Here is a 15260-nt window from a genome sequence, read left to right as displayed (position 1 = left end):
TGCTCTCCATGTAGAACAACATAGTGACCACACAAAACTATCCTTGAAAAACAGTGATGAACAGATCAAGAACTTATGGGCAAAAATGAGGGACGAAGCCAACAAAGAAAACCTCACTGCTGGGGTTTACTCCAGTCCACCCAGCCAAAGGGAGCCTGTTGAAAAAGTGTTCTTACTTCAACTACAGGAAGCATCATGCTCACATGATGATTAGCGAAACTCAATCACCTTGATGTCTGCTGGGAAAGCAACACAGCAAGCTGCAAGCAATTAAGGACAATTCTGGAGTGAGGATAACTTAATCCATGATATAGAGAGACCAACCACAAGAGAAGCATTACTGCACCTGTCATATACCAATATGAAAGAACTAATCAGACATGTCAAGACTGGCGGCACCCTGGGCTGCAGTGATCAGGTCTTGGTGGAATTCACAACCTTGAGGGATGTCAGAACACTGAATTTTAGGAGAGCAGACTTTCATTTGGTGGAATTCACAACCTTGAGGGATGTCAGAACACTGAATTTTAGGAGAGCAGACTTTCATTTGCTTAAGGAATTAGTGTATGGGACGCTTTGGGAAACTGCCCTCAGGGACAAAGAACAGAACAGAGCTTGCAGCTCTTTAAGAACATTTTTCTTGGAGTGTGAGCGCTCTCAATTCCCTCATGTAAAAAATTAAATAAGGAAGGCAAGGGAAGAACACGGGTCAAGAAGAACCTCCTGATCAAACTAAAATCTAAGAATGAAAGGTAGAGGCAGTAGAACCAGGGACACATAATCCTGGATGCTGCCTGGATGTGCAGAGATGGCATCAGGAAACCTAACGCACAGACGAAAATGGATTTGACAAAGGATGCATAGAATAATATGAGTTTCAACAGTTATCCTGGCCAGAAAAAGAAGATTAAAGAAAATTATGTTTCCCTGTTTGCACACACCATCTGTACTAAATAAGATCTCCGAGCAAGTGACAGCTGACACAGAGAAAGCTGACATACTCAACATTTTTATTTCCCATCAGTTTTCCGTTGTATTCCCTCTTCTCACCTCTCTCAAGTCCCTGAACCTCAAAGCAGAAACTGGGGGAGTAAAGTTCCTCCTCTCGTTGGAAGACCATACAGAATCTCAAGCAGGAATAGGACCACGAGGACCACTGAGAACAACTCCCTGCTCCTCACAGGAGCACCTAACACTAAACCATAGAACTAAGAGCATCATCCAGACACTCCTTGAACCTGACAGGCTTGGTGCCCTGACCACTTCCCTTTCCAGATGGGCACTGGAAAGTCTGTTCCAGTGCCCAACTACCCTCTCAGTGAAGCAGAGTCTGAACCTCCCCTGATGCAGCTTCCTTCCATTTCCATGTGTCCTACTGCTGGTCACCAGAGAGAGGAGATCAGCACCTCCATGTCTGCTGACTCCTTGAGGAAGCTCTAGACTGTGATGAGGTCACCCCTCAGCCTTTTCTCCAAGCCGAACAAATGACCTCAGCTGCTCCTCCTAAGCCCTGTCCTTGACACCTTTCCCCATCTTGGTCACCCTGCTCTGGACACACTCTCACGGTTTGATATCCTTCTTGTACTGAGATGCGCAAAACTGCAGACAGTAGCTGAGGTGGGGCTGCACCTGAGGAACTGGAACATATAAAAATCCATGAAACCTGGTAGAGATGCATCCCAGGGTCCTGAGAGATTGGGCTGATGTAGTTGCCAAGTCACTCTCTGTCACACTTGGAAAGTCCTGGCAGTCTGATGAAGTCCCTAGGGACTGGGATCCGGGAAACATCATGCCCATTTTTAAAATAGGTCAAAACGAGGAACCTGAGAATTACTGACCCAGCCTCACCACAGTACCCAGGTAAGATCAGGTAGCAGATTCTCCTAGAAGACATATGGAAGTCAGAGGAGATTAGAGACAACCAGCATAGCTTCACCAAGGGCAAATCACACTTGACTAATCTAGTGGCTTTCTTCAATGAAGTGACTGCATCATTAAACAATGAAAGACAAACAGCTGCAATCTACCTATACTTCTGTAAGGCCTTCAATATAGTACCTCACAACATTCTTGTCATTAAATTGGAGAGATACAGTTTAATGAATGGACTATTCCATGGGTAAGGAAGAGGCTGGATGATCACATCCAAAAGTTTCTGTCAATGTCTCTATGCCCAAATGGAGAACAGCAACAGGAGGTGTCCCTCAAAGGTCCTTACTGGGACCAATACTATTTTGGGTCTTCATCAATGACACTGAGAGTGAGATTCAGCATGCCCTCAACAAACTTGTGGATGACACCAAGCTAAGGTGTGCAGCTGATTCCCACACATCCTTGACAAGCCTAAGGAATGGGCCCACCCAAGCCTCATTAAGCGCAACAAGTACAACTGCAAGGTCCCACATCTGGTTGGGACAACCCTCAATATCAGTACACAGTGGGGGAATGAATGGATTGAGAGCAGCCCTGCAGCAAAGGACTTGGATACATGGCTAGGGGGAAAACTAGATATGACTCTGTAAAATGCACTTGCAGCCCAGAAAGCCATCCTGCAGCCTGGGCTACATAAAAAGAAGCATAGCCAGCAGGCTGAGAGGCGATTCTTCCCCTCTGCCCCAGCCCACCTCCCCATCCGGAGTTCAGTGCTCCAACTCTGGGGAGTGCCCAGTACATGACAGACATGGACCTGTTCAAGCAGGTTCAGACGAGGCCATGAAAATTATGAGAGGGCTAGAACTCCTCTCCTATGAAGAAAGGCTGGTTGGGCCTGGAGAAGAGAATGCTCTGTGGAGACCTTGTTGTGCCTTTTCAGTACATCAGGGGGGATGATAAGCACTGAGGGAGACTTTTTTCCAGGGTCTCTAGGGACAGGATATGGAACAACGTTTTTAAACTGAAAGAGGGTATGATAGGAAAAAATTATTTCCTGTGAGGGTGGCAAGGCACTGGCATAGATTGTCCAGAGAAGCTGTGCTTGCCCCATGCCTTCAAGTGTTCAAGGCCAGGTTGAATGGGGCTTGCAGCAACCTGGTCTAGTGGAAGGTAGTCCCTGCCCATGGCATGGGGGTTGGACTAGTTGATCTTTAAAGGTTGCTACAAAACCAAACCATGTTATGATTCTGTGATTTTTAGGACCAGTTATGTAAATAGTCAAGTAAATAATCAGCATGGACCATTTAGTTTCCCTCCCTGTCACCAGAGAAGAAGAAAAAAATCCCAAAGCGTCCCCAAAAAACTCTTTCTTGCTCGTTAAACAAATTTACTTAAAATACAATTTAAAAACAGTTAAGCACAATAAGTCACAGCTAATACTAGAAGGATGCACACTTCAAATCCACAGCGTGTTCTTACCTGGGTTACCTTCCCTTCAACCCTTCTGCTGTAGCAAGTGGTATTGTCCTCTAAATCCATGCTAGTAGTGGTATCAGCTAGAACATCACCTATCTTTATATTTTTTCCATTTGATTGCTCAGAATTAATACAAAATTTGCTATTTTTCCTTTCGTGTTTCAAGCATTACCTGTACCAGGGATGATCTGTGTTGGCATGAGATTCTCTGGTTCATGAGACTGACCCTTTGCACACTTCAGCCATGAGAAAACTTCTTCATCACCCATCTCCTCTGTCTCTGGAATAAAGTAAAAAAATAGATTTTATACTAAAACTTTATAATACAGAATATTTATGCATGAATATTGTTTATTTAGATTCTTTACAGTGCAGGAAATTAACCTGGTGATCTCAGAAATAAACTATAAATACAGACCGACCATTAGGACTGGATATACAGCAACTTCTGCCTCTTCAGATTATACAGCTACCACAGTAATTTCCCCTCAGTCATCTCTAGCAGTTTATTTTCAACCACCTAAAAATATTGGCTTCTAGCCCCAATTTTTAAAAGATGATACTTTTGTTTTCATTATGCTTTTCTAAGTTATCATAATGAATAGACAGCAGTATTCACACTTATTAACATCCAGTATTTTATACATCTGCTCAATACAATAATGTAACTGTCACTAATTAATCTCAGTGAGATTGCCATTTGTTTGCATCCATGCTTCCAAAGTGGTCTCAATACAGTAGAGGACACAAAAAAAACCCAGCCAGGAATCTACTTTCTTGTGCCACTGCTTCTTAAAATTGAACTTACTGAACTTCTTCCTGAAGTCCTGGTGTGTCACAGAATTAAAAAAAAAAAAAATCTAACTCCTTGCCAAAGACAGCAGTTCTCTTGATGCTGTGATTTTAATAATCCCATCTTAAGCTGTCATGGTTTGACACTGGCGCAATGCTAGCGCCTCTATGAAAATACACATTCCCAATAGAAATGCTGTGAGATGTTATTAGGAACAGAGCAGAGCAGGCTTTATCTATAAGCAAATAGATAAAACACAGGTACATAAGGAAATGAAGAATGGAACAGCAGCATGTACGACAAGTTCCAAACATGCAGCCTTCCAAGCTGATACTCGGTAACTCTCCCAGCAAAACCTCCTGCAACTTCCCAGAAACTACTCCCTGACTATACTCAGTTCAAAGATGACAGTGGGAGAAAAATGCTGAGTACTCACCACTACGTGGACGATTCTTCCTCAGCCGGTAACAGTCCAGACAGACACCAAAACCACACTTCCGACAAACCCAATGAATATTGAAGAGTGTTGTCTCACATACATCACACATCTCCCTCACACCACGTACTGCTCGCTTCCATGCCACCTTCTCTATAGAGAGAAGGCATACTACGAATTATTGCTTTGACATTTTGCATTTCTCCCACCTAATTTGAGAATATCACAGCAACATTGATAAATTCATAGCAACATGACCTGAAGGGAGAGTATAGAAACACATACTTTTTATATTCATAACCCCATTCTCTGAGTTGCTAGTCCAGTGACACTAGTGAAAATACCATTTCTAAGAATAGGTAAGGTCAGGTATCAAAATGCACACTACAAGGAAATGCAGCACCTTACTGTGTTCTGTAATAATTGAATTTAATGAAGCACTAATGGAACTTACAGCAAAATCACAAATCTTCTGCTAGTTTTATGAAATACTGACATCAACATATAAAACCATAAAGAATGTGTATTTAGTTTTACTAATCAGATCTCTGTCAACTATTCAGATTCTAAACCAACTTATTTGCCAAGGAAGGAGTTCTCCAAATGACAGCCCTTGTACGTTCCAGAAACTAAAGGGAAAAAAATTAGATAGTCAGTTATCTCCATGTGATATGCTAAACTGTCTACCTTTTTTTTTTTTTTCCCCCTAAATCCTTTCCCCTTGAAATGAAAAGTTGGCAACTAGATGCTCAGCTATGTCCTTGAGGGTTGAATTAAGGTACTGCTCCCTCCCTAGAAAATCCTGAGCTTTTACATGAGGTCCCTGGAGCATAAAAGGATAGGAATACATCAGAAAATCTGTTCATTAAAACACAGTCAGTGTGGTAGGTGCTTGGGCTTATTTCTATTTTCTTAGGAGCATGAACCAGCTGATTGCTGCATTAGGTTATTGAAAAAATAATTTAATGTCTGGGAAAGTTACCATTGGCTTCCTTGGTGGTAATGTTGCACTGATCCAAAAGAAAGTCTCAAATTCTGGTCCCTCAGTTACACCCCTCACCCAAGAGGTGAATATAGCCTCTCTTTGGAAGAGCAGGACAAGCATTTCAACAAAAAAATTTAAGGCATTTTCAATTCTATTCCACTATATAGCACATGCATTATACAGAAAGGGTGGGGGAAAAAATCATTACAAAAGCCCAACTTACGATGTGGCTCCACCATCATCATTGCCTCCTTCTCTGACATAACAAGCTGGCAGAACTGGTCCCCAACATTGGCCAGGATATATTTGGAAGTTTCCAGATCGATCCCCTCTGCAGGGGAGGAAGAAGGAATCCATAGGCTCATGGCATCAGGATCACTCTGCTGTGGGTTCAAGAAACCTTCTACTCGTAGTATACCTTTCCGGGTAAATACCAGCCTGCAGGAAATAGGATGGAGTAACTGAGAAACTGCTCAACCACCTTTAATTAACTTATAATGACATCCATATCAGAACATAAACCCAGAAAGGGGGAGAAAAGACTTCAGCTAGAGTGCTGTATTTTACAGACAGTACACTTATTATGCAAATCCCAGTAACATAGAGAATAAGGCATACAAAGTTGTAGCTACAACACCCATTAGAATGAATCCCAAGGTCCTAGTAAACACTGGTGGGAAATTCCACCTAAAAGAAATTGCTACAGCTTGCTAAATCCCACTTTTCTATCTCATTAATAGAAAGAGATGACAAAATTCAATTTGACCTGCTGCATGATGCTGCCGGCAAAATTCTGAATGGCTGTCATTGTCAATTTTAATTCATGAGGAAGTTTTTCCCAACTTTTGAGAAAACAGTATTTGAGTTCTGGCTAAGGCTGTCATTCTCAATTTTAATTCATGAGGAAGTTTTTCCCCACTTTTGAGGAAACGGTATTTGAGTTCTGGCTAGGGCTGCCAGCACTTGGCAACTCTTCCAATAGCTCACATGACGATATATGCAAAAATCCTTGTCGCGCTGGTCTCCACATAGATGAATCACTACTGTTTTACCAGAAGCTGTTGACCCCCCTAATCCTTGTGTGGTAAAAGATATAAAAATGTATGACAGAACCCTAAGCGTCTCCTGTCAATATAGAAGGCAACTTCATTTTTAAGCAGAAACCATCTTATCTTTAACCTCAAGCTAGATTAATTTTAAGAAGTTTAGGAAAAAAAGCACTATGCTTACTGGATGGGTGAAACATACTAAAAATTCATTTCATCCTTTACATGCCAGAAAGTCAACTAACTACTTTTGGAAAAAGATGTGTAGCGCTTGCTAGAATAGGTAGTTAAGGAAGATGAAAAAAACCACAACAGATCGAAGAAGTGTAAGACACATACATAACACAGAGGGAACACAGACATAGTGTTCTACTCCTAAAAATTAGTCCTGTACTCAACAGAATATGGTCAAACATTAGCCTCATGCTGGCAATATTTAGTTACTTGTTGAGTGGATTACAATTTTGCCTTTGTTCTGCATACTTTATGAAGGAGGGAGAGTTATTGTATACAAATTGCCACCCAGAAGTAAAATTCTACCCAATAAAGCAAATTCAGTTTCCTGAGCCTGTACCCAGAGGCTCACTTAGTATCTTACAGCTTTATCTTTGAAAAGCAGCTCTTTCTGGCCCAGTGAGGGAATTCCCCATAGATGATGCAGGGAAATGCAAGAAACTCAAAACCTTCATTATTGTACCCAAGCACATTTAATAAGTAAAACATAATTACTTTGTGCTTGGACATGGCCCAAGCTCTGTACATAGACTACATATGAAGAAAGGAAGAATTTGAGCACCTCCGGAAATGGAAGAAGCGACATGCCACAGTTGAGTCATCCTGCTCTTGCTCCTTAAATTTGCGGTACCGCTCCAGACGGCACTCCCGACACTTGTGCAGATGTGGAGCTACATTGATGCAAGAGCCATCCTGGAGAAAAGGCTCACCTGACTGCTTCAGCTTCCTCACCTTACTCATATCTTTCAGCACAGACTGGCCAACTGGGTGAGGCAAAGAAGAAGTAAAAATCTATTAGTTAACTGCAACAGCAAAAGGATACTGGCTCCAACAATCATCTTTTCAGAGATCTGTATGCTCATACCCATGTGAAACCAGTAAGTCTGTTCAAGCCTACAGCATACCACACTTCTGTCCTGAGACACAGGCTTAAACATTTATCAAAGTGAACACCAAATTCACATACGAAAAGCATTAAGCTTCAGCCTTGTACACTAGGTAGCCTGTGTGCTACCTACTGAATATGAATGAGGTCTACAACTGTGGCTAGTTTATATAGTTCATTTCACAGGAGATAACCCAGTATCCCACCTCCTTGTGCTTCCAAAACATCATCTGCATTCAAGTCATCACCTTTTAGGGGAGCTGTGCGGGGCCGGCCCTTTGGGGCTTGCTTCCCCTTTCCTTTACCCAGCAGTAATTCTGCATTGCGCTCCACATTGTGGCCTAGCTTCGCCATCAAATGATCTGGGATACCCTTCATACAAGCCTTAGCCTGCAATTGGTCTTCAGAGTCACTCAAATCTGACAGATCACTATTTGTACTGGAGTCGGAGTCCTGTTTAGATGTTAAGCTCCGCTCATCTAGCGAGAACCTTTTCACAGCTTCAAAAGGGGCTTTCTTCTCCTGTGGAAACTCTGCCTGTGAAGAGAAAAGGGTAGGTGGATGTCTGCCAAACACATTAGAAAAAGTTTTCAGAAGAGGATTGTCCTGCTGCCCAGGCCCAACAGCTGGTTTTTCTTCTGTTGGACTGGAGGAGAGCGTGGGCATCTCTATAGGCTGTGTCAGGCTGCTGCTCGGTGAGCTGGAACGGCCATTCCCTACAGTGGAAGGGCTTTGAACACCAGCGGCAGCTGTTGAACCACAAACACTAGAGATCATCTTTGAGGAGTCAGTTGTTATAAACAAGGTTTTCTTCTTAGCTAAAGAGTCTGTACAGGTGAGCGATTCCGGCCAGCCAGAAGTGGCCTTATGACCCACAGGTGTTGACGGAGCACAAACCCCTGTCTGAGATGAAGATGCAAAGCCACTGAAAGGACTGAGTTCTGCTTTCTCAGCAAATGCCAGGAAAGGGTTTGAGGGTTCCTCTCGTGATAGCTTTGGGGGCTGTAAAAATAGGTTTTCATGGCTATCAGGGGGACGAGTATTCAACAGACTTCGTGAAAAGGCTGGAGTAAGGGTAGGCATGGATTCCACAGGCAGCTTCCGCTCTGCAGAACTACCAGACTGGGTTCCTGGCTTACTGTCCACTGAAAGAATTTTACCTTTACAAGTCCCAGCACCCACACTCTCTGTACACTGCTTGAATGATTCTCGACTAGAGACATCTTCAGTCAAGCTCTCTGAAATGACTGTGAAATAGCTACTGGAAGGAAGATTCTGGGACATGCACTGAAAAAACAAGTTCTTGGACGAATCAGAATCTTTCTGAGCCTCTTGTCCAGTACCACAGCCAAAAGGAAATCCAGAAGGTTTGCTTTCTGAAGCCATCAGTCCATTTGATTGGCTCCTTCCAGCTCCAAATACCAAGGACTGGGAAGCACTTGGGAGAGAGACTCCAAATCCAGGAGAAGCCAAAAGTGAATTTCGGGAATTCTGAAACAAAATTAGTAAGCATTAGGCTATTATAAGATTGTTATTTAAATCAAGACTACTTTAGTTCATCTTGTTGTACAATTAGCATTTTCCTTACCCATCAGGAATAAAAATTTCCAGCAGACTTACAATGAAGAAACTTCTTTCAAGATTCCTACCCACAAGCTATTGAAATTGAAGACACACAGAGAAAACTAATACTTAATGTCTTATCACACTTTAGAACAAAGGTGAGGCACCAGACATAAACTAATTCATAGAAAAGCAAGTTAGTAAAACTGCTGATCATTTGAATTCAAATCAACAAAAAGGGAACCTTAATTGAAACTGCTTTTGAATACCCTCCAATCTTTCGCCCTCCCCCAAGAGCATTCTGATAAGCTTCACCGACTTAAGTAGCACCCCTGAAAGAAGTATCTTAGTTTGCAAGTTAACAAAACAAAGCAAGCTCCTAGCAGTTAGCAGACAAACTATTCCCAGTCCCCACAACCCACATCTGCTGACAGGTAGACAGATGCCTAGGACATGGAGCCTTCCAGGGAACTCAGTAGAGGTTTAAGGCTTAATTTTTATGACCATTAAATACAGGAAAGTTTTGTGAATGGCAGATTTCTACTAGAACCATAACTGTGATATGGAATATTCACTTGCTCTCCTCTCAATTGGTACTTGTTCAGATTTTCCACTACTGACAGTCTTACTGTAACTGATTATATACTGTGACTAATTCCTCATAGAAACATTTAGATCAGCTCTACTCCTTTTCTTTGAGTTTCCACTTAGAAATCTGCTCATCATTAACACAATTTTATTTCAAGATCAGGTTAAATACAACCACAGACTCTGTGCAACACATCCTACTGGTCACTAGTGTCCCTGCACACCTACTTTACTGCATACTAATGTTTAGCTCATTACCAATCTACAGCTGTAATAACTTTAAAAACCTATTAACAATTCTTCCAGATATTAGAAATTCAGATATTTCTTTTTAGAGATAAAAATATTTTTAGAAAACTGTGTTCTAATAGTTTTTAAAAGAACATGAATGTGAATGGAAACTCAAGGACCAAGTCACGCCATGATATAGTTAGACAGTCTGAAACAGTAACATATGTGAACTATCTACAACACTCTTACTGCTTTATGTCAGGTTCCCTCCCTCAAAACAAAAAATTGTTTAAAATGGACTAATGGTCTGCCTGCCAACTCTGAAGACAAATTATTAATGTTTTAAAAAAGTGATGTGGGGTTGGAGAGAGGGAAAGAAGGAGAGTGGGTACCAAAATTTCTCAGTACAATTACACAATCTGTAGTTGCTCCCAACTCTGAATTTATTTATGGGGGGTGGGGGATAGAAGGGTTCATATTACGTTGTATTATACTCATTATACAACACTCCTGTTTTCCACACTTCTATTTCTCCTTTACACCTTACCATCCAGGAATCTTTACCCCAAGGTAAATACCTAACCTTTCCAGCCATTCCATTATCTAATACAAAAGACAGGGATGATAACAATGCCTTCAACTTCCTGGCAATCAGATTGGACTCTCTTACGTATCTCCCATTTTGTTCACTTTCTTTCTACAGTAGATGGCTGTTGCAACAGATGGCAAGATTCTTTATTTTTGTTGTACTTACTGAGGTGGGTTTCATTCTTGTTTTGTTTTTGCAAACCTTCATTTCGATTTTTTTTAGAAGTCTTTTATTTTGCTTTTAACAGGGTTTCCCTCCTATTTTTCCACTCTTTTCCTTGTAAACAAAGGCATAACTAAAAGGCCTTCAAGCTGCTTGCAGACTGACCTCTCGTCTCAAAATTTTAATTATTTCTTTGGTTTTAGGCCTAGATAGTATACAATGCAACTGTCTCCTTTTCCTACTATATAGATAACACAGCTCTAACACATAAGACAAGCATCTTTTAAAGGTTCTCTAAATGTAGGCTCATTGTTTTTCTGGTTTTGAGGCTTTTTTCTTTAAGTAACTTGAATGTTCAACTCAGTGCACATCTGCATGCAGATTTGTTTATATAAAGGCAAGAGATTTTAAGGTTATCTTCTGTATGACAACAAAATTAATTGAGTGCAGTGCTTAGTGTTATTTTAAAACTGCATTTCTCAGATTAAGGCTGAATAAGCACAAGAGTGCTGCAGTTATCTCTTACTACTCCTTCAGCAATTATCTAAATTTTCTTTTGAGTAATTTCTTAGGTCAGATAACAGGTTTTCTTTGGGAGGGGATGGACTCATGAGAGAAAAAGTTTATTTTTCAATTCCATGGACACACATTTTAACAGGAGTATGTTGCAGAAAGAACATCTGTTGCAAACATGTAAATCTTTACACGAACACGTGGGATCATGAGCTACTCACCTCTCCCTGGGCTTGTGATCGGCCTGATTTTGGTTTCTCCTGTCCAGTAACAGCTGGCAAACTGGTATCAGAGATTCTTACAGTTGTTGGCGTCAAAGCAGTTGTAGTAACTGCAATTGCAGAAGTCACTGTGCCTTGGCCAACCTGTTCCAGTGATTTTCCTGCCTCTTTACACCCAGATCCAACTAGTAATGGCTGTCCAACCACAGAAGAAAATGGAGTGAAGGGCAATGGTGCATCACCACCAACTGGCTCATCTTGGACTACTAGCGTTCGGCCATTCTCTTTGGTGTAAGTTGCAAAACGAATATTGCGATTAATCTGAGGAATAAACGAAGGCAATTGCTTGGCCCTTGGATCCAGTCCTGTTTCACTACCGGAGACTCCTTTCCAGGGACCTCTGCTTGCCTCACCTCCATCACTACCATTGCTATCTGCCTCACCCCTCTCCTTTAGCTTCTTTGTTGCAGGATCACAACCAGGATCGGATACATTTTTCCTCCTCCTTCCATCCTTTCCCTCCAGGTTTTCCTTCTTCTTTTTCCCTTTAGATGATGATTTAGCTGTTTTTAGGCCCCCTCCCTATAACAGACAAAGCCATGCAATCACTAAACAGAACAGTCCAGATACCCATTCAAATAACTTTTTTCTGTTATAACTGAATATATTACACTGCTCTGAAGTTTAGGAACACTTTATCACAAATTGAGACATTTAAAGAGAGATGATATGTGAGAACAGAACACAAGCATTAAGCACAGTCTTGTCTTTTTTGTACTGGAGTAAGATCTGCACAAGTAATTTTTTAGCTGAGCTACCTTGCTGTAGCATGAACCACATCCTGGCAAAATTTGAGAAATACACAATACTCCAACAAAGCTCTTCGTAATATATGAATACCACCTGCACGCTAATTTTTGCTTCAAGTATAAAACACCCATGATTCTGTCCACTACACTAAGCCTACAATATTTAATTACAGGAGATAGCTTGCCCTTTAGCCTAGGGTAAAAATTCAGGTTCAAACATTATCACGGAACACCTCAACCGAGGCAGTGAAATGCCACAAACATATGAGCCTGCTTATAAGGCACAGCAGCCAGATGGCAGTTTTTAGAAATGCCTTAAAAGGTCTGTGAAGCAGCAGAGAGTGATCCTATTAGAAAAAGGCAGCAACACTACACCTTAAAATGGAGTACAACCACCATGGTTACATCGCTACTGATCACCCCTCCAAGATCCATGCTAAATTTAGTAAACAGACCTGAACGAAAAGAGACGATTGCTTAAAGAAAGCTATGACCATCAGAATGGTAAACAAAATTTTCCTGTTCAAACTTTAAGAGGAAAATTGCTAAAATGATCCAAAGTCCACAGTCAACACTGCATTATTTTTTAGTCCTTTCCAGATTTTTACTTATTTCACATCAAAAATTTTATGAAGTTACACACTGTATATACAAGACCTGAATGAACTGCTGTACTACCTCGCTTGGAGAAGTGTTATCCATCACCACGTGAATCAGTCGAGGATCCACCGACTTTATCTCACCACTCTAATTTTTATACAGATTGATAATGAGGAAGTAGGAGAAAGAAAAGCAGAGGTTAATTTTTAATTCAGAGTATATAGTATCAACATAAGACACCTAAACACACTGTTACTGTGCAGGCCCTCTCCCGTTTACCTTTTCTTACTACCTTACTTCCTTAGTAATATACTACAGCCTTCCAGTTTACCTTCTATCCTTTTGCTCCTTCTCTATTCCAAAAACTTTCAGATTTGATTACTACCACTATTCCCTTGTATATTTGTTCTATTGAGCATTTCTAAAGGTATGCACTGCATTAAACATAGCTCTTGAATTTAACATTGTTACATAAATGTTCACTCTGCTAGATGTAGAAAGAACTACTGGAAGAAGCACATCAATTTAGCCTAAGTATCTTCATCAGCGTCTCCCCAAAATAAGCAAGGAATATCCAATCTCTGTAACTGTTCTTAGAGGTTACTTTATATTTCACAGTAAGTACACAGGAAACTCTGTGCTTCCTAAATGTATCTGCTGAACGCACATAACTCCACAATTTCTACACCTCTCCGAAGTACTATGCTGATTTACCATACAAAGTATACTTTTTTCCCTGTGTGCCAGCAATAGCAGTAGTCAGACTGCAGAATTACTGCTCATTCAGTGCATTCCATCTACACATGGAAGAGACTACAGGGGCAGTGGGCACAGGATGGGACCAGAAAACCAAGATGCATGCTGCTGCTACGCAGCACCATAGACCTGCTCCCAGTTGTTCCGGAAAAAGGAAGCTATCAGGAGCAGGCAAGACAGAGCTACCTGTCAGACTGCACAGAAGCACATAATAAAAACCAGTAGCTAGCAGTGCAGATTCTCTGTGCTGTACAGAGGTTTACTGATAGGAACAGGGCAAAAGTAAATAGTCTGAGTTAAAATACATAAATCAAATTTATTTATACTAAGACTTCATCTGCTTTGCTACAATTGTTTTAAACCACTTGTCAGATGGAAACCAAGAGAAGACACTGGAAAACCACAATGTAAGGGACCCAGAAAGTAGCTTTCTATGCATAAGCATGCTTTCCCTTCTGGAGAGTAATTTCCAATACTTTTTCTTACAGCACTCATTTCCAATTAAAGTCTTACAACTTTTTTTTTTTTTTCCTGTAAGTGGCCTGTGTCACATCATTTATTCTAGAAAGTCATCGTAACAGGAAAAAAAACCCTGTGAATCGCAACACAAATAATTACTCATCTTTTAAAGCAAAAAACAACCCAAAATAACAAGTTTTGGTGATGCTGTCATTCTCCACATACAGATACTGAGGAATGGTATTTTAGGAACACCAAAGCAGTGCTTCATATTTTTACCTCAGTCACAGACACCTCCATAAGACGAGTTATTGGGTCTTGGTGGCTCACAACACCAGAGAGCCAGCTATTTTCATCCTCTGGTTGATAAACTTTAACTCGCTGGCCTTGGACACTGTAAGGACCTGGAACAGAAGGACTTTGAGTACATTTTCCAAACAAGTTTTATGTCATACTAGTTAAGAGTCATACAATAAAATGGTTCTGTGCACTTAATTAGGGCTTGAAGTGTCATCTTCCAGGTGGAAAGAAATTAAAACACCAGGGCTCCTGCTGCAAGTCCTGTGTAACCAGGCATTTTATCCTAAAAAGTCAACAGGTCCTCATTGCTGTAACTCATGAAAACAATTTACACGTAAAAAAACCCCAAATGTGAAAGACCAAAATTAAGTCACTCCTTTGACAAAATCAAGCTACGTGGGGGCTCCTTGCTAACTAAATTCTTTTGCTTTCTAACCTACAGGTTAGTAATTATGCACCATCAATCCAGTGAACAATCCCAGTATTCTTAGTCCAGATGTGTCAAATCCCAGAAGAAAAGCCATGCGTTACGGAGTAAAAACATGTATTTGGATATCCAACATCTCTAAACCCACCAGTCTTAGTTCTTTCACACAGATAACAGATCATCTACAGAAAGGTTTCCTCTCACCCTGCCCTTGCTCTCCAGATCAGCGTGCTGAGCTTTCCTCCCACCCTAAGTCTAGACAAAATAAAACCTCTGCTTATCTTGGATCATCAAAATCTACATGATCCAACAAC

The 15260-nt window shown here is 41.0% G+C and overlaps 1 protein-coding gene across 2 annotated transcripts in view; it reads right to left on the bottom strand.

Annotated features, from left to right (window-relative positions):
• Positions 1 to 15260, bottom strand: part of KDM3B (lysine demethylase 3B) — a 48304-nt gene that overhangs the window by 25214 nt on the left and 7830 nt on the right. For both annotated transcript variants that reach the window (XM_053956593.1, XM_053956594.1), the window contains exons 5-12: positions 14499 to 14623; positions 13083 to 13151; positions 11596 to 12177; positions 7977 to 9219; positions 7405 to 7606; positions 5786 to 6000; positions 4578 to 4730; positions 3521 to 3628 (exon numbers count right to left, since the gene is read on the bottom strand). In XM_053956593.1, coding sequence (XP_053812568.1) covers positions 3521 to 3628; positions 4578 to 4730; positions 5786 to 6000; positions 7405 to 7606; positions 7977 to 9219; positions 11596 to 12177; positions 13083 to 13151; positions 14499 to 14623 — 2697 coding nt within the window. The remainder of the gene's footprint in view (positions 1 to 3520; positions 3629 to 4577; positions 4731 to 5785; positions 6001 to 7404; positions 7607 to 7976; positions 9220 to 11595; positions 12178 to 13082; positions 13152 to 14498; positions 14624 to 15260) is intronic.

Source organism: Vidua chalybeata, chromosome 15 (assembly GCF_026979565.1).
Source record: "Vidua chalybeata isolate OUT-0048 chromosome 15, bVidCha1 merged haplotype, whole genome shotgun sequence".
Lineage (NCBI taxonomy): Eukaryota > Metazoa > Chordata > Aves > Passeriformes > Viduidae > Vidua > Vidua chalybeata.
This window is presented reverse-complemented; position numbering and strand designations above follow the sequence as displayed.